The 20,511-nt window shown below is 42.1% G+C and overlaps 1 protein-coding gene across 1 annotated transcript in view; it reads right to left on the bottom strand.

Moving 5' to 3' along the window:
• Positions 1 to 20,511, bottom strand: part of LOC109432877 (laminin subunit alpha-1) — a gene marked incomplete in the record, with an annotated part of 122,199 nt that overhangs the window by 15,068 nt on the left and 86,620 nt on the right. The window contains 10 exon segments of the mRNA XM_062847986.1: positions 6,305 to 6,441; positions 6,503 to 6,950; positions 7,013 to 7,186; positions 7,641 to 8,714; positions 8,821 to 9,573; positions 9,949 to 11,421; positions 11,481 to 11,698; positions 11,755 to 12,145; positions 12,208 to 12,466; positions 12,523 to 13,588. Coding sequence (XP_062703970.1) covers positions 6,305 to 6,441; positions 6,503 to 6,950; positions 7,013 to 7,186; positions 7,641 to 8,714; positions 8,821 to 9,573; positions 9,949 to 11,421; positions 11,481 to 11,698; positions 11,755 to 12,145; positions 12,208 to 12,466; positions 12,523 to 13,588 — 5,993 coding nt within the window.

The following is a 20,511-nucleotide window of genomic DNA, read 5'->3' as shown; positions in this document are numbered from 1 at the left end:
GCCGACGACTACCTAACATTGTTAATTGGTAGGGTAATTGTTCCCTTCGTTGTGGTAGTACCTATTGTTGCGGTAATAGCAATTGAGCACTTTTGCGACTGAAATGTTACCAAAAGGCATTTTTAATAGATGTATTATGCTTAAATTATGAGATTGCACCATTTATGTGCTTAAGATTTACCCAAAAACCTATTTAAAAAAAATATTTTCCTTAATATTTTTGCTGCTGTGTTCCTATTGTTGCGGTAGTGTTCCTATTGTTGCGGTATCCCATATGATTTCAATGGAATACCGCAACAATAGGAACCAAAATTAAATTTTACCTCCATAATAGGAACAGTGTGCCTATTGTTGTGGCAAGCGATTTATGATCGAAAACAGAGAAAAACGATAGTTTTTTATATTTTTCCAAGCAAATTTGGATAGAAAACTGCCGACTAACGTTTTGAAACCCTTCATTAGATGGTACGATCATTGTTTTTTAAATGAATTTACCTAAATACCACAACGATGGGCACACTTACCCTATGTGCATCAGTGTCCTTTTCGACCTGATGCAAAACGATCTTCAGGTAGTTGAGAGTTTGTGTCGCCAATATGGCCTTTCGGTAAATCCGAGTAAAACATATATTGTTCAATTCACGGAAAAGCGAAACCGTAATGGTGTTTGATCTTTACGTCTCTTTGATTCTGAATCAATGTTACTGAACAGGTAAAGTACGTTGGAGTCATTCTTGATTCGAAGCTTTCCTGGACACCTCATGTTGAGTTCAGAATCAAGAAAGCTTGTATGGCCTTCGGGCAATGCCGGCGAACCTTTGGTACAACTTGGGGTCTTAAACCCAAGTATATCAAATGAATTTACACAACTGTTGTTCGTCCAATATTGGCTTATGGATGTCTGGTGTGGTGGCAAAAGGGCGAAGTAAGAACGGTCCAATCAAAATTAGGCCATCTCCAAAGGATGTGCTTAATGGCGATGTCTGGAGCGTTCTCTTCAACTCCTACGGCAGCGCTCGAAGTGCTCTTTGACGTTGCCCCACTACACATTCATCTCATACAAGAAGCACTTTCTTGGCACTTACCGTCTATGGGTACTCGGTCTACTAAAGGGAACTCCTGTGAACCGCACATCAACACACACCTCGTTGTTTCCACTTTTGGTGAATTGGGACAAAGTTGTCCTTGCTCCAATTGATCTTACAATTGCTTGTAATTTCCCATATAGGACATTTTCCACGAAATTCCCGTTCCGGGAAGAGTGGACATCTGGTTATCTGGAGAGAAGTATTTCAGAAGGCATCGTATGTTACACTGATGGCTCCCTTCTCGAAGGTCGAGCAGGTGCTGGTGTTTATTCTCGTGAGATAAGGCTGTATCAGTCTTATTCACTTGGTAGACACTGCACCGTTTTTCAGGCCGAAATTTTTGCTCTTATGTGCGGAGTGCAATCAGCACTTCAGCAGCACGTAATGGGCAAAGTAATATACTTCTGTTCAGATAGCCAGGCTGCTATTTAACCCTCGAACGATCGCGCTGTTGTATTTTGTACAACACGTTGAAAAAATCTCGCTTTTTGTACTCAGCATTAGCGTGGTGCTGACGCAGGTAGTCAGCCGCGCGAGTTACGGAAGGTTAAGCACTTGCTTCGGCCAACTCCAGGTCGAAGATAGTTATCGCTTGTCGAACTCAAATCGAGGAGCTGAATTCAGTAAACGCTGTTCACTTTGTATGGGTACCTAGCCGTTCTTCCATTGCTGGAAATGAATTGGCTGATGAGTTAGCTCGCACTGACTGGAGCATAACATGACTTCATTGCACTAAGGGCCAGAATCGCAATCTAGCGGAACAAAATTGATTACTCCAAAACGAAGCATTTCTGACACATGGTGTCTTCGACAAAGTTGCTTGACATCAACAGGGGCATCTATTGCTAAGAACGTAGTAGTTCGCAACTCGTCCGCATAGGTGGCGCCACCACCTAACTTCTTTGTTTTACGTCCTAGCGACTTGACGTCTTGGGCAAAGTTGTTCATTTTGGCAAAATAAACAACTCTTTCTCAGACGTCAAAATTCCACAGCCTACTGTTTTTGAGTAATTTAAAAAATTAAAAATAATCAATAAAAAAACAGTTTTTAAGCTTATTTTTACATTTTTATTAGAAACCATGTCAGTTTATTTTTTTTCCTAATGAAAATGTGTCAAACCAAACACATTGTATGGAAATATATTCAATATTATCATTAAAAATTGAAAATAAAAATACAAATTTGAAAAAAAAATAGTGTGAAATTCAAGCCTTAATATCTCACAATGCGCAAAAAAACGCAACTTCAAATTTTCAGCAAATACGAAGCAATGCTAGGTGAACATACTGTCAAAAATTTGGAGAGGTATTTTTTGGTGTTTTTGAGATAATTGCTTTTTAGTAACACCATAAATATAAGTAGTGCCAGCGTGTAACTTTTTACTGTTACGCATTAGAGAGTTTATGTCTTCGAGAAATTTGTTCATTTTGACTAAATATACAACTATTTCTTAGACGTCAAAATTCCACGGCCTACTGTTTTTGAGTTACTGTACATAAACTAGATTTTATTAATAAAAATTGTCAATAAAACATATTTTGATGCAATAGTATGAACTATTTTTTTTTTTGTTTTCGCTTTTACGATACATAGTAGGCCATGAAAATGTCAGTTTCGTGTAGCTCCAGTTTCACAATCTCTAGAGATTGATCAACGTCCTTTCCATCCAGGAACAAATGCACGAGCTCTCGGCAAGATATTTCGCGCTCTAAAATTTAAAATGATTGTTATTTTGAAAATAACAAGCAAAACATTAAAAGATACCTTGAGTCATGCTGACAATCAGGCTTGTCCGCACTGAACGCATGAAAATTCTGCTCTTTTGATTTACACCATCAAAACCATCGTATTTATTCAATTTTCCTATTTTACCTGATAGAAGGATGTTTGAATATCCTAAATGTCATTTCGAACTGTCAAAAAATCGCACCACAGTGCCGCACTGAGCGTGTAAAGAGAAATTCACTGGGGTGAATTCACCCGGGTGAAATTCTTTTTGCGCGCACAGTGTGGCACTACGGTGCGATTTTTTGACAGTTCGAAATGACATTTAGGATATTTCAACATCCTTTTATCAGGTAAGATAGAAAGATTGAATAAATACGATGGTTTAGGGGATGTAAATCAAAAGAGCAGAATTTTCATGCACTGAGTGCGGACAAGCCTGCTGACAATAGTAAACTGACATTTTCATGACCTACTATGTATCGTAAACATTAAAACAATAAACAATAGTTCACACTATTGCATCAAAATGTGTTTTATTGACAATTTTTATCAATAAAATCTAGTTAATATACAATATTTCGAAAACAGTAGGCCGCGGAATTTTGACGTCGAAGAAAAAGTTGTTTATTCAGTCAAAATAAAAAACTTTCTCGAAGACATAAACTCTTTAATGTGTAACAGTAAAAAGTTACACGCTAACACTACTTACATTTATGGTGTTACTAAAAACTATTATTTTAAAAACACCAAAAAATACCTCTCCAAATTTTTGACAGTATGTTCACCTAGTATTGCTCCGTATTTGCTGAAAATTTGAAGTTGCGATTTTTTGCATTTTGTGACATATTAAAGCTTTTCCACTATTATTTGGAATTTTTTCCTTATTTTTAATTTTTAATGATACCTAATATTGAATATATTTCCATACAATGTGTTTGGTTTGACACATTTGCATTAGGAAAAAAATTAAACTGACATGGTTTCTAGTAAAAATGCCAAAATAAGCATAAAAAACTATTTTTTCATTGATTGTTTTTTATTTTTGAAATAACTCGAAAACAGTAGACTGTGGAATTTTGACGTCTGAGAAAGAGTTGTTTATTTTGCCAAAATGAACAACTTTGCCGAAGACGCCAAGTCTCTAGGGCGTAAAACAAAGAAGTTAGATGGTGGCGCCACCTATGCGGACGAGTTGCGAACTACTACGTTTTTAGCAATAGATGCCCCTGCTGATGTCAAGCAACTTTGTCGAAGACACCATTTGCCGGAAATGCTTATTTTTGGAGTAATTAATTTTGTTCCGCTAGATTGCGATTCTGGCCCTTAGTGCATTGGCCCTGAGCCAGCTATTTCGGTATCCAAGTGTTGGGTGAAGCTTCAGATTGACACCTGGGCTGCCACTCAGCACAAACAGTCAAACAAAATTGTATTGTACTGAGCCATCTCTAGGGGTGGCAAAGTATCTAACAAATCTGTCAAAGCAGAATTGCAGCATGCTGGTCAAAGCATTGACTGGCCACTGCCGACTCAGTTATCACATGGCGAATATTCAGCAAGCTGATTCATTTGGCTGTGATAGCTGTGAATCCGATTATGGAACTTCGTATCATTTAATATGTAACTGTCCAGTTTTTGCGCAACTGCGTTTCCGAGTACTCGGGAAACACTTATGAAGTGAAACTGACTTCAGAAACCTGAATCTTCAGGACGTTCTGTTGTTCTTGACCCGCTGTGGTAAAGAGCTATAGGCTCTCTTTACGCTTTATGCGTTATCACAGTGCCCTTCTCAGGGCGCTGTTTGAACCCATTGTGGAACGCTTATGCGTTATTTCAGTGTCCTTTTCAGGATGCTATGTGAACCCATTGTGGCACGCTTTTGCGAGTATGACGATCCTATTCCCTTACCTGTTCATTCCCATGCCCTATCCTTTTTTCTTCCCTTCTCCGTCAGGTAAATGATGAATAGGCTCGTGTTCATGGCGATGGCACAAATTTCCCGAATGGAGGAGAACGTGCCTCTAGAGCCGACCTACTGATACCTGATACCTGATACCTGATCCCTTCAAAGTTTTGATCGCTTCTGCAGGATGTCTTGCAGAAATTTATCCAGGTATTACTTTTGACAAATATACAAATCCTTTCAAATATTGCAGAAGAAACTTTTTTGAGAATTCCAGAAGCTTTTCAAAGGATTCATTTAGTTTCCTGAAGGAAGAAATCTTTCAAAAATTTACTGAGGGTTTGTACTTCTGACTTCAGCTAGATTGAGGGAATACGACCCGTCCACCAAGGAGGTGCGGCTCAAACAGCGTCTGTGCTGACATTCAGCGGCTGAGTATGAAATGCTCCTCCACCGGAAGCTGTACTTAAGGTGGCAGCCCCACCACGATGGATAGGGGACCTTAGACCAACAACCTACTGTTTCCGAAACCAAAAACCGTTACAGAAACCGCAAATGAAAATCTGTGCTGCTATATGCCAGTGAAACTTGGTGTGTATCAGTGGAGAGCACTCAACGGTTGCAGATCTTCTTCAATAGATGCATGCGGTATATAATTCGTGCATGGTGGCTTCACAATTGGATCTTAAACGTGGAGCTCCATCGTCGATGTCATCAAAAGCCGACAGATACCTAAGACCCAGAGGCTCATGGCAGCGCATCCTCAACAACGAAATCAAGCAAGTCGACGGAAATTCAACCTGGCCACAGGTAAAGGTGATGGCTGGCAATCGCTCAGGATGGAAATCTTTCAGTTCGGTCCTCTGCACCACCGTGGGTGCTCAGGACTGACAGAAGAAGAAGAAATGTTAACGCATTGAGCTGAAAATTTGACCAGAGCATCGTGGCGTCATATAACACAAAATGAGAAGGGGACCCATCGAACTTTTTGACATGTGGTAGAAGAGGTAAAAAAGTTTTACTATCTCAAAGGATGTCTTCAAGCGGAATCGTATTGATTCCTTGAAGATCAAGCCGTCAAATTACCAGATCGCGTGGAGAGATATGCTATTGAAGCGATACGACAATAGCAAGCTATTGAAAAAGCGACAGGTACAAGCTTTGATCAGTTTTATTATAATTTCCATCATCGTTCTCTTATCGATGGTTGCGAGAGAGTCGTACAGAACTTGGACCAGGTGATCAAACCTGAGGATTTTAAGGACCCTCGTCACCCTAAAAATATGAATTCTGTGGAGCGCACCTGATCAGATGTTTAAATCACGTAACTCTCTCGCCGAGGATTTAGGGTCCCGACAAACAAACAATAATATTGCATAGCCCATTGAAACGTCGGACGTAGAAAAGATATTTTCGTTTTAATCGCTCAATAAACTGAAAGCCGAAAAAATCCCCTGTGCAAACACACAAAATGTGAATTCTTCCTTTGGAAGGAAGGTAAAATTTTGCTCCCAAAATGAACTAGCCCCTAGTTAAAAATCTCGTTTAAAAAATTGAAAAAAAAAAATTACTAATTTTGATACTTACGTTTCCGTTGGAAATCTCCAGCGAGAAGGCTGGAAAACCATTGATGGGTTCGGCAACACTCATCAGAATTCCGTTCACTTCCGAAGTTCGTAGTTCAAGGTCGACATCCATAAACTTCCCTACGTTGAAGTTGCGCTCTAAAATGATACCACTGTGTGTAACTATACTCGAATTGATTCTAAAGAACTAGGCACTCACTGTAGATTGCATAAGCGTCACCCGGAAAATACGAGCCCTGTTCGATCCGGGGGAAGCACTGTCCGACGTTCATGTGCCGTCCCGGTCTTGCCAGGTCCTGAGTATTGTTGTTCACGGAAAACTTCTTCAAACATCCCTTGAACTCCTCCGGCTTCGGTTGGAGCTCCTTCGGCAGTGGCGTTTCGTCCGGGATGCCTCCAATGAACAGATTGTTGGCTGCATTCAGTTTCTTTGGTAGTTTAATCTGCGCCGAGCTGAGCCCGTTTCCGATTTGAACGCTTAGCGTGGCTTTCTTCTTGATGCTGTTCAGAGAGACGTGGTGCCATTGGCCATCGTTCAGCTTCACCGGCAGCACCAGTTGATCCCGTTTGCGACCCCGCACCGTTAGAGCTAGGGACCCGTCCTTCAGACCCAGTGTGATGAAGTGTTTCGCTTTGTCTTTGGAGCCCTGTTGCGTGGAAAATTGAGAGGTTAAAATGTGGTGGTAAGTCTATGATGTGATTCACTTACCAACGCAACGAACAGCACTCCGTTGGGATAGAAGGTGCGGAAATCGAACTGGATGTTGAAATTTCGCTGCCACAGGTGACGTGCTGCTACGTTTACTATCGAATGGCTTTGAGGTTTGTCACCATACTTGAAGGCATTCGGTTCGTAAGAATAACTTCCGACCTGGAATCGACCCTGGATATTAATCGTACAATCAGAGAAGCTTATAGTGCAGCCGATTTACCTCTGTTACTGAGCTAAGCGTTTTGTGTGTTTGTGTGAAAATTAGTGCCAGTTTAGTACCAGATAAGAGATACACCCAATTGAAGTTAGAAGTGTGTAACTGCTCGTGGAAAAGTAGAACTATGTGCAATAAAGTAATTTAAAACTGAAACCTTCACCAATTTATCAGAAACAAAAGTAAACAATAAAAGAATAACTAATGAATGAAACACCTGCAGAAACATGGAAACAACATGCAAAACTAAATAAATTACTAGTTATGGAGTTCTAGACTGCGACCGAACTAACTTCGCTAACAACCGTTAGTATTATCAACACTCTGTAAGTACAGAAATTTTCAAAAATAGGTTAATTGTAGCGTTAAAACCCTGCGTGGCTTCAAGAGTTTCCATTTAGTAATACCTACCCTATTGCATCCTTCTGGCGGAGGTTTAAAGCTTCGACTGAAAGGTTGAGTCTGTTGTAGCGTCGTGTGTAAAATGTTCGAACCCATTTCTGGTCCGGATCGGCCCATCTGGACGTTAGTGAAATTGAGTGCCTGATCGAACGACACTGTCCGATTGTTGAACACAACGTTGGCGATGACGCCCTTCAGTCCGTTGAATGTTTTAGAGAGCGGATCGAATGCTGGGTCATCTGGAACACCTCCCAAGAATAGACCTCCCAATTCTCCGGGCATGTTGACTAAGGCTTGCTGCTTCGGCAGAGACTTTGCTCCTTGGAACTCATCATCAACTCGTAGCTCCACTGCCCTTCCTCGTTTAATTACTTTAAGAACGTGGTACTCCCCATCGTTTAGGGTGTTGTTGGATTCCAGCTCAACTCTACCTGCTCCCGAATCTACCCATAGATTTAGTTTACCTTCGTGGAGGAATACGGAGTAGTTTCCACGCATGTCTTTAGAGTCGTACTCATTGGACAAACTTGACGGGAATCCCGACAGTAGAAGAGAGCAATTTGGTTCTAGTGTTCTGAAAACGAACCCAAAATTAGCCCGCTTCCTCAGGCTATGAGAGGGGAACTCCACGTAACCGTTCCCGTAGAATCCTGCCCTACTTATAGTGTCGATACAAGAGCCCTCTATACCAAAGTGTTTCGAGCTATCCAACGGATCATAAGAAACCCCAGTAATCTGAACACCTTTGAGGCAGCCAAGGAACGCATGATCTGCGCCCGGGGCTTTAGTTGTCCCGGATTTGAAACCAGGAGGCACGCCACCGAGATAGTAGTTCTCACTCAAATTCGGTAACATGCCTGAGTTGATAGGTTTCGTTGGAGCCCCGCGGAACTCCTCTTTGTTGTCCACCTTGAGGATTCCATTTTCGGTGCTACCTTTGGAAAAGGATCGAGCTGCTTCGACAACCACCCATTGGCCGTTGTTGTAGCGGTTCGTGGTGTTGATCTCCAGTTTAGAGTCACCTCCGTAGTCTACTCGGAACACCAGGCGCCCTTGGTAGAGTGTCAGCGAGATTGATCGATTCTGAAATTGAAATACATGAAAACGTTATTTCATTAGTTGTACTTAATCCCGTAAAAGTATTAAATGTAATATATTTCGTCAAATAACGGCTTCTTACGAAACTTACATTGACCTCATCCAGCGCCAGGAAGATCAAGGCATTTTCATCCAGCGTCTTGAAGCTCAAGGTCAAACTGAACTGATTCTTGCTGCGATGACTGGACGATTTCTGCAACACAGCGTAGCCTTCTCCATTGAAGTGCCTCTCGTTGGTTGCGCTGGAGCTTTCCTGAGGTCCTAACATGGCACCTCCACAATTGCCGCTGGACGACATAAAGTGCCACAGACCAAGCTGTCGTTGATCTATGTACAGTTGGCTCAGCACTACTCCAAGACCATTTCTTGCCAGAAGTTCCGGAGTTTGTAGATTTTCCGGGACTCCTCCTATCCAAATTCGGCTGCTCGGGCCCATGGTAATTGTTGAGAACGAAGCGCTACTGGCACCTTCCACGGAGTTTGCATGAACTAGAACACCACTGTGTGTCATACGGCGGACGTTCAGATTCGCCAAGTTGAGCGTTCGGTTCGCTTCGATGAAATACCATGCGTCGTCGTACTTGGGATCACGCTGCTTGATTTCCGTTGGATGGGTGATGACCACCGCTGTATCGCCCAGATTCCACACCAAACGAATTCTTCGTTTGTACATTTCGAGTGCAATGAATCGATGGTTTTCTCCTTGCATAAAGATCAGCGGTGAATCCATGGTATCCGAGTTCAGGGCTACCGACATCATGATACGGTTCGTTGTAGATGGACCGTAGGACACCGGAGCGTACGAGCGCACGCAGTCGTTCTGAGACTCGAGCGAAACGCGGATCTGAAAACAATGTGAAATTAATTTGTGTGGTATAAACGGGAGCGGGACATTTGGCATAACGGTCATTTGGCATAATCGAAATGCCCCCTTCGTTATTATGCCAAGTGTCCGTTATGCCAAGCGACCTTATGCCAAATGGCCATGTGCCAAATGACTTTATGCCAAATTACACAGGCCCGACAGAAACATATCATCAACCAGTTAAAACGACATGTCTGGTCACGTTAAAAAAAAACACAAAAAGTTATGGGAGTTTACTAAATGATTTTGGCAACACTGTATTCTTGGGGTCAAGCGTTATGATCATGAGGCTTCTTCTATGTTGATTTGATAGACAAGCATACAAACGACAATGCCAAAACATATGATACCTACCCCTTCCGCTGCATGTTTGGCCCGGGCAATCTTATCCTTCAGTTCCTGAAGCTGAGCCGAGAAGGATGCATTCCAAGTTCGGAACTTTTCACTCTGAATCTTCTCTAACTTCTCCACACTGCTCAGCTCCTTTTTGGCCTTCAGTATATTACTCAGCGACTGTGAAACATTTTCTTCCGCCATTCCAAACTTTGTGTCCCATTCCGGTTCCAATTTCGCCAGCTTTAGTTTCAACTTGTAGACGTCGCTGTTCAACACACCAGCTTCTTCTCGAACAAACTTCATCTGATCGGAGACGATATTCGCTTGATCCAATGTGCCTTGTAGTTTCTTCATCGCATCACCTCTCGTGATCAGTCCTTCTTCCTCCACAATCCTGTTATTATCTACCCCTGCCAACCGCATTTTGTACTGCAAACTTTCAACCTGCTTCTCTTTGGATACCATAACCTCGTTCAACTCGTTGGCCTTTTCCAGTTCTTTGTGCGCTTTCTTTTCAATATTCGATGATACGTTCGCCGCGTGCTCACTCCGCTCCACAAGCGAAACGTCCCCAAGCGGATAAACCTTATTGTTCGCCACTCTTCCACTATCCGTCGCATTGTCTGCAGATTCTTGAGCCGACACGATAGCAGCCACGATGTTCTCATAAGCCATACTAGCTTTCATAGCATTCGCGGCACCCTCCTCCGTATCCTTGAACAGCTGCTGAAACTCGTCCGACTCCTTCTTCAATCTATTCGCATGTTCCTTCGCTGCTGGCACTTCATTCGTCACCAGTCCTTCAAATTTTTCGTCAAATTCCACAATCGTGTGTTCCAAGGCATCGTTCAAGTACTTCAAATTATTTTTGTTTTGGGCCAGCTGAAGATGGTTATCCTTGATCTGCTCATGTTTGACCGCAGTTTCCGCCAAGATGTTTTCATCCAAGAAACCATCCACCTCATCAACCATTTCATCTGCCTGGTGTAGTTTCCGCTCCACTTCGGCCATCTTTCGCCGATTTTTGCTGGAAAACGTCTCGGTCAATGTTGCATTGTTGAACACCTCCTTGTTCAACCTCTCAAAGTGCTGCATCCGATCGTTGAACACCAGAACTTCATACATGTAGTCATCCAGCCTTTTGTTTTGCCGCTGCAATACTTCCGATTTATTTCCCAACAAATCGTACTGCCGTTGCGCCCACTCCAAAACTTCCGGCCGTCGCTTGCTCTGTCCGTACTTGAGTTTGATGTCATCCAGGAGTTCGGTTGCTTCTTTTAGCGCAGCTGGAAGCTTGATGTGACTATCGCTGGTTCCGTAGTTGTTCAGGATTCTGATCGTGCCTTCAATGTCGTCCTTCATTTCGTGGATGTCGTCTGCCAGCACAGTAGATCGTTCCATTGTTTTTATGACCGAAATGTCCCGGAATTCATTCAATCGATTTGCAAATTTGTTGTGCTGTTTATTCAATCTACTTGCATTGCGTTTCATCTAAAATAAAAAAGGAAGTATTAGTTATACAATATAGTGAACACGCATATCCTGCTTACGTTATCCAGTATGGATTGATCGAAATTGACCACACGGTCCTTCACATCCAAAAGCATTCCCACTGAAGCTCCCAAAGTTTCCGATTCTTGTTCAAACCGTTCCAGCTCAAGCCAAGGGGCTGGAATGCCGTTCTTATCGATGTGAGCCGTTTCTCGATCCAAATGGTCAGTGAGATATGTGAAATCGTCGATCAAGGTTACGGTACAGTTGTCACATTCTGCAAATTAAAAAAAACATTATATTGATTGTTTTACAAACCATTCTAAAACTTACGTTTACACTTGTAGTTCTGCACAATATGCTTAGGCTGCTCACAGCGATCGCATTTCATTCCAGTGATTCCCGCTCTACAACGGCACTGTCCAGTCCAAGCGTCACACTCATCCGACATGCTACCTTCGCGATTGCATCCGCAAGACTCGCACCGACCATCCTCCAGATGTGGAAACCCAAAGTAGCCCTTTTCACAGGATTCGCACAGCCGTCCCGTGTAGCCAGGTTTGCAGATGCAGCTCACTTCGTCACCCTGAACAACACAGCCTTTGGCAAAGTTCTTCCTCGTTTCCGGGCATGGACACGCCTGGCACGATCCATGATTAGGGCTGCCGTAGTACCCATCCGCACATATTTCACAGTGATCACCACCGGTGTTGTTACGACAGTTCTGAAAACAGAGTTTGTTAAAATTGACCTTCAAGGTCCATCGAAACCACCGAAAGATCTTACCAGACAAACTCCAGTTTCCGGATTGCACTCGTTGCTACGACCATTACACTCACACAGAAGACTCTTCCCGATGTATTCATCGATCGTCTCCGGTAGCTTGTTCGGCACCTGCGGCTTGAACCGATAGAAACCGGATCCTGGATTTTGACACGACAGTCCACTGTATTCAACAGGACAGGTACAGCGCTCGATTCCGTAGGCGTGGTTGTTTTCTGCACCGGCTACATAGATTCCCATATCTAAGGTAACGTTCGTCAATCTAAATATAATGATATTCGTTAGAATCATACAGGTACACAAGAAAAGAGAACTTACAAAACTTGACGAAAATCCGTACTGATAGTGCCTCTTACGAACACGTGCTTTACGTTTTGAAGTGCAACCATAAGAATAGCCCGTGTGATCACACTGCCGTCGTAGTGATGTTTCCAGAATCTCTCATGCAATAACGCTGAATGTTGGATAACTTCCTTATCGTAAACTATCCGATCTTCGTAATAATCCAAAACGAGTTCATCGTGTGTGTGCAGCTGAACCAAGGGAAACTGTCGTAGCGATTCTTCCGGAATATTTTGGTACGCTCCCACCGTAACTAATGTAAAGTTCAATAAACCCCCGTAACTTGTTATGCGATCACCGAGGAACTGCGATGGAAGTTGAAAATACAGTGGGTACTGAAACGCACTATAAGCTCCAATTGAGACATTCCCCGTCGAACTCGGAATCAAGTCCAAGTTGTTCATACTTTTAACCTCTGCTGCCTCCCTGTTAGTTTTGGTTCCCTCCAGCTGGATTACTACAACGTAATCAAAATCGTAATCATCCTCGTCTCTCGCCACGTACTCAACGCTCAGATTCCGCGAGCCTTGCAGCCGAATTTGCCCCCATGAAAACTCACTCTGCTCACAATCCTGAGATCTACCGAAGCAGAAGCATCTCGTACATCCGTCGGGATTCCCTGACACCAAACCGAAAGTAGCCGACTTACACTGATCACACTTCCGTCCGAAGGTCATCGCCTTGCACAGACACTGACCATGTTCATCACAGTCCAGGCTACCATCAGCACTTCCAATAGACCCTCGCTCATCGCAGTCACACCGCCGGCAGTTCGGATAACCGTAGTACCCAATCGCGCACTCGTTGCACTGTCTACCCGTGTAGCCTTCCTTGCAGTTGCACTGTCCGGTTCCGCTGTTACAACTCTGCCCGATAGAACCGGCAATGTCACACTCACAGTGCTGACATCCCTTCTGGAACACGTTACCCCAGGTATTGATGGCGCACATTCGGCACTCGTAGCCGTGACTGTTCGGTGGGCATACACATCGGCCCGTATCCGGATCACATACGTACGCTGCGCTCGCACACTGCTCACATCCTGGAAATGGATAAATCAAAGAAAAAAAACTTTTGATGAATAATTGAAAACTTTGTTACACATATTGAAGAATTCTTAAATAATGATCATTATGAGGTCTAGTACCATTTGGGCAGGTGTACCTAATTTGGGCACTTGCCGCTATAACTAAGTCAACTTTAAGTGCTAAAAATAATACGCCTGCCCAATTGATACAAGTTCTTATCTAGATTTTACCCTTTTGCAAATTTACTTTGATCTGATTTATGACCTGTTCAAGTGTGGAGCATGAAGGTACCTAACATACATACCAGTTAAACAGTTGATCAAACCTGGTGTGAAACAAATGTAAGGCACGATCGCAAGCACTACGGATCACCTGTTGCGGCAAAAATGTTCTCTTTCCACCGGAACAGGCGATCTGCAGTGGTAACTTCAATTTAACCTTTCTAAGATGGCTAGGCGAACCACGATGGCATATTGCATGTTCAGTGAGCCTGTCTGGGTCATATTGACCCCAACATCCTACTAGGGTTAAGGTGTTAAGCGACCCGTGCCGGCCGTGGAATGAATCATCAAGTTTTGTCCTAGTGGGACTTTTTCCCGTGATTCTCGTGGAATCCCAAAATGGAATTACAACAATCCAAAATCAGTTAGTAGTGGCGAACAGGCTCGTACATAAAAGCGTGGCAAGAGAGGGATTTTTCCTTATTTCAACAAAAGGCGGAGTTAATGACACATCGGTAATGGGAGGGGTTTAACTACAAACCTCCTCCCTTGGGCACGGATTTTATGGAGAGCTTAACCCAAGAAGCTTGGAGAGCAAAGACACAAAGTCTAAAGCTATCAGTATACGCTTTGCCAAGTGTGCAAACTTTTCCGCACGCATCAACCAACAGCAAAGCATGCGCATTTCCAATGTTTTGTCATTGTTGAGACCGCTGTACTGCCCATCTTCGCATTGTAGTCCCATGTTGTTTTTCAAAGTGCCTACGTTTTGCACTATAACTCCTATTTAAAAAAAACCTAATTAATCCACCTAGCGGTGAAGGTGCCTTTCTCGTGCTTTAAAATATCCTTTCAACAAAACTCGAGCGACATGTTGATGACATTGACATAAATACAAAATGAAAACGGCTTGCTAAATCTACTCAATATGGATACATTTTATATTAGCATAACATCCAATATTCAGAAAATATAAGACAACGATCCAAAACTCAAACCAAACAAGTGTCATGAAGCCGCAAAATTTTGAAACGTCATTTTAGATTTTCCGGTCATCATTTTATGACTCCGGATATCTACCCCAACTAAACTAACCGCCATCTTGAACATTGAGACACCATCGTGGATGTTCTGGTATTCATTTTTGGACTCTGCACCTAAAATTACATAAAATAGTCGCCGTATTGAATTTTGGCATGTCGTTTATGATTTTCTGGTTACCAGTTTTGGACGAAGACCGGCATTCTTCCCCATTCAAACTATAGTCATGGTTCTACCCCATTACCCCGAATGCCACTACCCCGAACGCCATTACCCCGAACGCCATTACCCCGAAAGCCATTACCCCGAATAGGCCATTACCCCGAAAGCCGTTACCCCGAATGGGCCATTACCCCGAACGCCACTACCCCGAATGGGTCACTACCCCGAATGCCATTACCCCGAAAGCATATTTTTAGATGGGTTATTCTGCTGATGGGTACTTTATATTTTTATTAATTTATTAACATTACTGACATCTTTAATACCAGAAGATATCATTGTAAAGAATAACCTTAAAACAAAATAATGGAATAATACGTATTAGAGATGATCTTGTATGAAATAGAGCTGTCAGCAAAGGTCCTTCAAATACTGGCTATCGATATTGGCTCATTAGGCTGAAAAGACATTTGGCCAAAGTATCACTAATAAGACTAATGATCATTAGGCGAGATCGAATAATACAAATTGCAAAATAGGCCCGGAAAGAACATTTTATAGTTAGAAAAACAAAAAATCCTTGAAGGAGGAATAGACGATTTGGTAATAAAACTCAATAACAGTGTAACTTAAAAAAAATATCTTAAATGTGAAAAAATGTGATTGATAGGTTGGCCGCCAATAAGGTCTGCAAGGATATAACTAGAAAGAACAGCAAATAAATTAAAGAAGGGCAAATCTCCTATGGGAACATTCATAAACTACGTAGACCGAATTTTGGTCACCTGGGTCCTCTCCCCCTCCTCATCGTAGAATTTTAAAAGACAATTACACCGTCTTCGGCCAGAGGCCGCACAGGCTGTACATTACCAACATTAGACAATGGACAACACGTATAACACTCAGTGTCCCGGTAGAGTACAGTGACCCGATACCGATGAATCACCTTAATTTTTGTACACTATTTATGAATCACCATGTTGATCAAATGGAGTGATCCATAAACTGTGGTCATTTTTGCCGATTCATAAATTTTGGGGTCACTGTATTTTCTGTTCTGACGAAAAGTTTTCCTCGACCGGAGCGGGAATCGAACCCACACTCCGAGGCATGCGAGATTCCTAAACGACTAACGCCGCTAACCGCTCGGCCACGAAGTCCACGATTTGTTCATACAAAAATTTGTAAATTTGTATAGAGCCTAGAATTTGGATAGACCCTCTCCTACTTACATAGTTTATGCACGGCCCCTATACTTAAATCTGCAAAGGGCAACATGGCAACCAAGCAACTCTGTAACAATATAAGTCGAAAGAACAGCCCAACTTTAAAAGTAGGAAAAACACCAGATGGAATTAATAGAGATATGTCGCCAATCAACCCGGTAACGACGTAACTAGAAAGAACAGCCTATAAATTAAAGAAGGGCAAATCTCATACACAGTAAGCAGCTTTCACTCCCAGTAAACTATATAAGTGCAGCTAGAAGAACAGCCTTTCATGAAAAGAAAAGTTACAGTTTAGTCGCCAGAAAAAAATAATAGTTAATTTGGTCCAACAATGCTGGATCTACCTTGCTAAGTGAACTGAACTGAATATCTAAAATCCAGTCCAGTACTACAATCTTGAAAAAAAATATTCAGAAAACAATTTTAGGGCTTGATGTTCTGGAAACTCAAAAGAAAATCAAAAGAAATCTAGTTGACAGTTTGGCCGCAAGTCAATTCTGAAAAATTTTACTTGAAAGAACAGCCTATTATTCAAAGAAGAACAAATCCGCTATGGAGTTAGTTATTCGTCTGCAAATAAACTACGTAACACCATAGACTAATTTTAAGACCTCGATGTACCAAAGAAAACCATTAAATTTTCTGTGTCCAGTCCGGTACCCAATAAATATTCATTACCGTGTAATTTTTCCGTGTAAATTGCCTTTTTTGTGAATTATATTTAGCGTGTTACACCGATCTGACAGCTCTGACAGTAAGGTACTAAACATAAATTACGTAAAGTGGGTACCGAGGATTGCTCACAATCTGCGAACTTGACTGCGGAAAAAATCGCGACCATGACACCGCTGGTAACACTCAAACTCGAAAGAGCAGCATCTGATGAAAAAAAGGAAACATTTGTATAAAGAAACTAACAGTTTGGCTACCAAACAACTCTGCAATAGTACACGGTTGGAAACTGCAAACTCAAAAGAACAGCCTATTTTTAAAAGAAGGCAAATATTGGAAGAAGTGTAGTTTGATAACCAGCACAATCGTTTGCCACCAGTTTACAATCGTGCTTGAGGCCAACCAACTTTTAAAAGAAGGGAAAATGTCAGTTTCAAATACTTGTAGTTTTTATAGCCATAGCTATACGTTCAAAAGAGCAGCTAGTTTAAAATATTGAAAATTTGTCTTTACTTGTCTTCTTAATTTCATTGCGTTTGCTGCTTTCGTTTTCACGAACCTTACTTTTGCATGAAGCACAACATACGGAAACCTAAGGGAAACGGAACCTATCTTAAACAATGTACTCCCCATGCTATCTACAACGAAGTAAATAAGAGCTATTTGATTTGTGTTTTATTTTTATATTTTTTTTACTCGTTACAAAAAGAAAACGGAAAAAATCGATACCTAAATCGTCTGTTTAAGAATAGAATTAACATAGGAACATAGGATGGAGAAGAGTATTCATACCTACACTAGTTACTGATTACCCTTTTCTAACTTATAACCACCTTTCTTCTTCTTTCTTCTTCTTTTTATGGCTCTACGTCCCCACTGGGACTTGGCCTGCCTCGCTTCTACTTAGTGTTCTTTGAGCACTTCCACAGTTATTAATTGAAGGGCTTTCTTTGCCTGCCATTGCATGAATTTGTATATTGTGAGGCAAGTACAATGATTCATTATGCCCAGGGAGTCGAGAAAATTTCCCCGACCGGAACGGGAATCGAACCCGCCGTCTCCGGATTGGTGATCCATAGCCTTAACCACTAGGCTAACTGGAGACCCTTTTAACCACCTTTATCAACTTCTAATCGGTCACCACTTTTTTGGTGATCTCCTGAACGATTCGGGGTAATGGCCCTTTCGGGGTAGTGGCTTTCGGGGTGATGGCTTTCGGGGAAATGGCTTTCGGGGTAATGACCCATTCGGGGTAATGGCTTTCGGGGTAGTGGCCTATTCGGGGTAATGGCATTCGGGGTAGTGGCGTTCGGGGTAATGGCGTTCGGGGTAATGGGGTGGAGCCATAGTCATATTGCAGACCTTGTGAAACAGCGCACAGCTTGGGTTTTCTGATTACAAATTTTGAATTCTGGACATATTTTCATACAAAATATGCCCATAATGCAAGAATTAAAAATCCTATAAAATAGGCACTAACTTGAATACTGGGCCATTATCTTGGACTTTACTCTGGTGGACTCCGAACATATTTCCCATACCAAATACACTTATTTTACATAGTTTTAGAGCTCAAAATTCCTTAAAACAGCCACCATCTTCTGTTAACGCGATCAAATTCTAAGTTTTCCATTCAACGTTGACCCATCCTGCTATTAATTTACACCTTAGGAATCTGAAATGGTACGATTTGATGAGATCGCTTTAGTGTTGTCTATATTTTATTCTCATAAATATATGAGAACTTAGACCTAATGTTTATCAGGCCATTTATTTTTTCATATGAACGTTGGTTCTGCTACACAACAGCTAGTCTCTAATGTGATCTAAGGCTATTTTCTTGCTAACTGTTCATTAGATTATCCAAAAATCTGCGATCTGATGTGTCGTATTTATGGGTTTCATTCATTTTTATATTTGGTAATTTCCGGTGAGATAGCCGGATCTGATTCCATGACACTACCGGTTGTCCCAATTATGGTCTGAAAATATTTTATTTGCTATTTGTTCACCTTTACCTAATCACCGCGATTTGATATATCGCATGAATAGGTTTGCTTCACTTTTACTTATAACCACTTTCGAAGCCACAGCTGAACCCGCAACACTACCGGGAACCTAATGTAGTCTGACCCTATTTTTCCATCAGGTTGTCGATAAGTCGTGATCAGTCTTGTTAGACATCACAGTCATTTGAACCTTTTCGTCGATAATCGGCCTCCTTTGTCTCCGACATTCGCAACACAAGCAATCAAACTACTGTTCAAAACAAAAATGTCAAACGAATGCACTTCACCACGATAACGGCTTCGGGAGACGGTTCGGCTTTTGTTATTCCTGTCTTCTTCCATAATAAGAGCTATGTTGCCCATCTGTGTGTCGTTTTCAATGCAACGTACAATTATAAACTAATATTAACATTTCGGGCCCATATAGCCGAGGCGGTAAACGCACGGGTATTCAGCATGACCATGCTGAGGGTGACGGGTTCAATTCCCGGTCGGTCCAGGATCTTTTCGTAAAGGAAATTTCCTTGACTTCCTTGGGCATAGAGTATCTTCGTGCCTGCCACACGATATACACATGCAAAATGGTCATTGGCAGAGGAAGTTCTCAGTTAATAACTGTGGAAGTGCTCATAGAACACTAAGCTGAGAAGCAGGCTTTGTCCCAGTGAGGACGTTACGCCAAGAAGAGGAGAGGAGTAACATTCATAATTGGAATTGGCTAAAAATCTATGCGTAAAGCTAGAATAAGACACATGTCATCGTGTCAGATGACATTGATTTGACCCTTTCTTATGTTTATAGATCTTCGTTCTACTGCTCGTGTTGTGTGTAGGTAAGAGGTAACGATAGCGCACGAATGTAACAAAGCCGACTGACCCCCGACTGCGGCAACGAAATGAAGGTAGTAAAAAGTGTCGAATGTTTACAAGACTGGTCGTTATTTGATGTACCGCATCCATGGGTTTGGTTAAATTTTATATTTTACTACCCGGATCTGATTCCAGGTAAGTACCGGCTGAACCAAATATGGTCTAACATTATTGTCTTGTTAACTGCTCATCGGTTAACTAAAAACGCTGCAAATTGAAGGTGTTACATGCAGGGTTTGATAATTTGGACGGGACTCTCGGAACCAATTCCGGAACACTATCAGTTGTCTTTAGTGTGAAGTAAGGCTATTTTCTAGCTAACTGTTCATCAGGTTATCGCAAAAGCCACGATTTGATGTGTCACATGCCTGGATTTGGTTAACTTTTACATTTGGCCTCTTCCGGCCACTCAAAACCGATTCCGAAACACTTGCTGGCCGTTGATTAGGTAATCTAAAAAGCCGATATTTGATGTGACGCATGTATGGGTTTGTTTCTCTTTCAGATTTAACCACTTCGGCGGGAACCCCGGAACGGGTTCCGGAACACTACCGGTTCAGATATGGTCTGAGATGATTTTCCTGCTCATTATCCATCAGGTCATCGAAAATGCCGTGGTTTGATGTGCCGCATGCATGGGTTTGGTTCAATTGTATATTTGGCCACTTCCAGCGGGACGCCTAGAACCGGTTCCGGAACACTACCGGTTCAGATATGGTCTGAGATGGTTTTCC

Source organism: Aedes albopictus, chromosome 2, assembly GCF_035046485.1.
Source record: "Aedes albopictus strain Foshan chromosome 2, AalbF5, whole genome shotgun sequence".
In the NCBI taxonomy this organism is placed as follows: Eukaryota; Metazoa; Arthropoda; class Insecta; order Diptera; family Culicidae; genus Aedes; species Aedes albopictus.
Note: the sequence above shows the minus strand (reverse complement) of the source record. Positions and strands in the feature narration are given on the sequence as shown.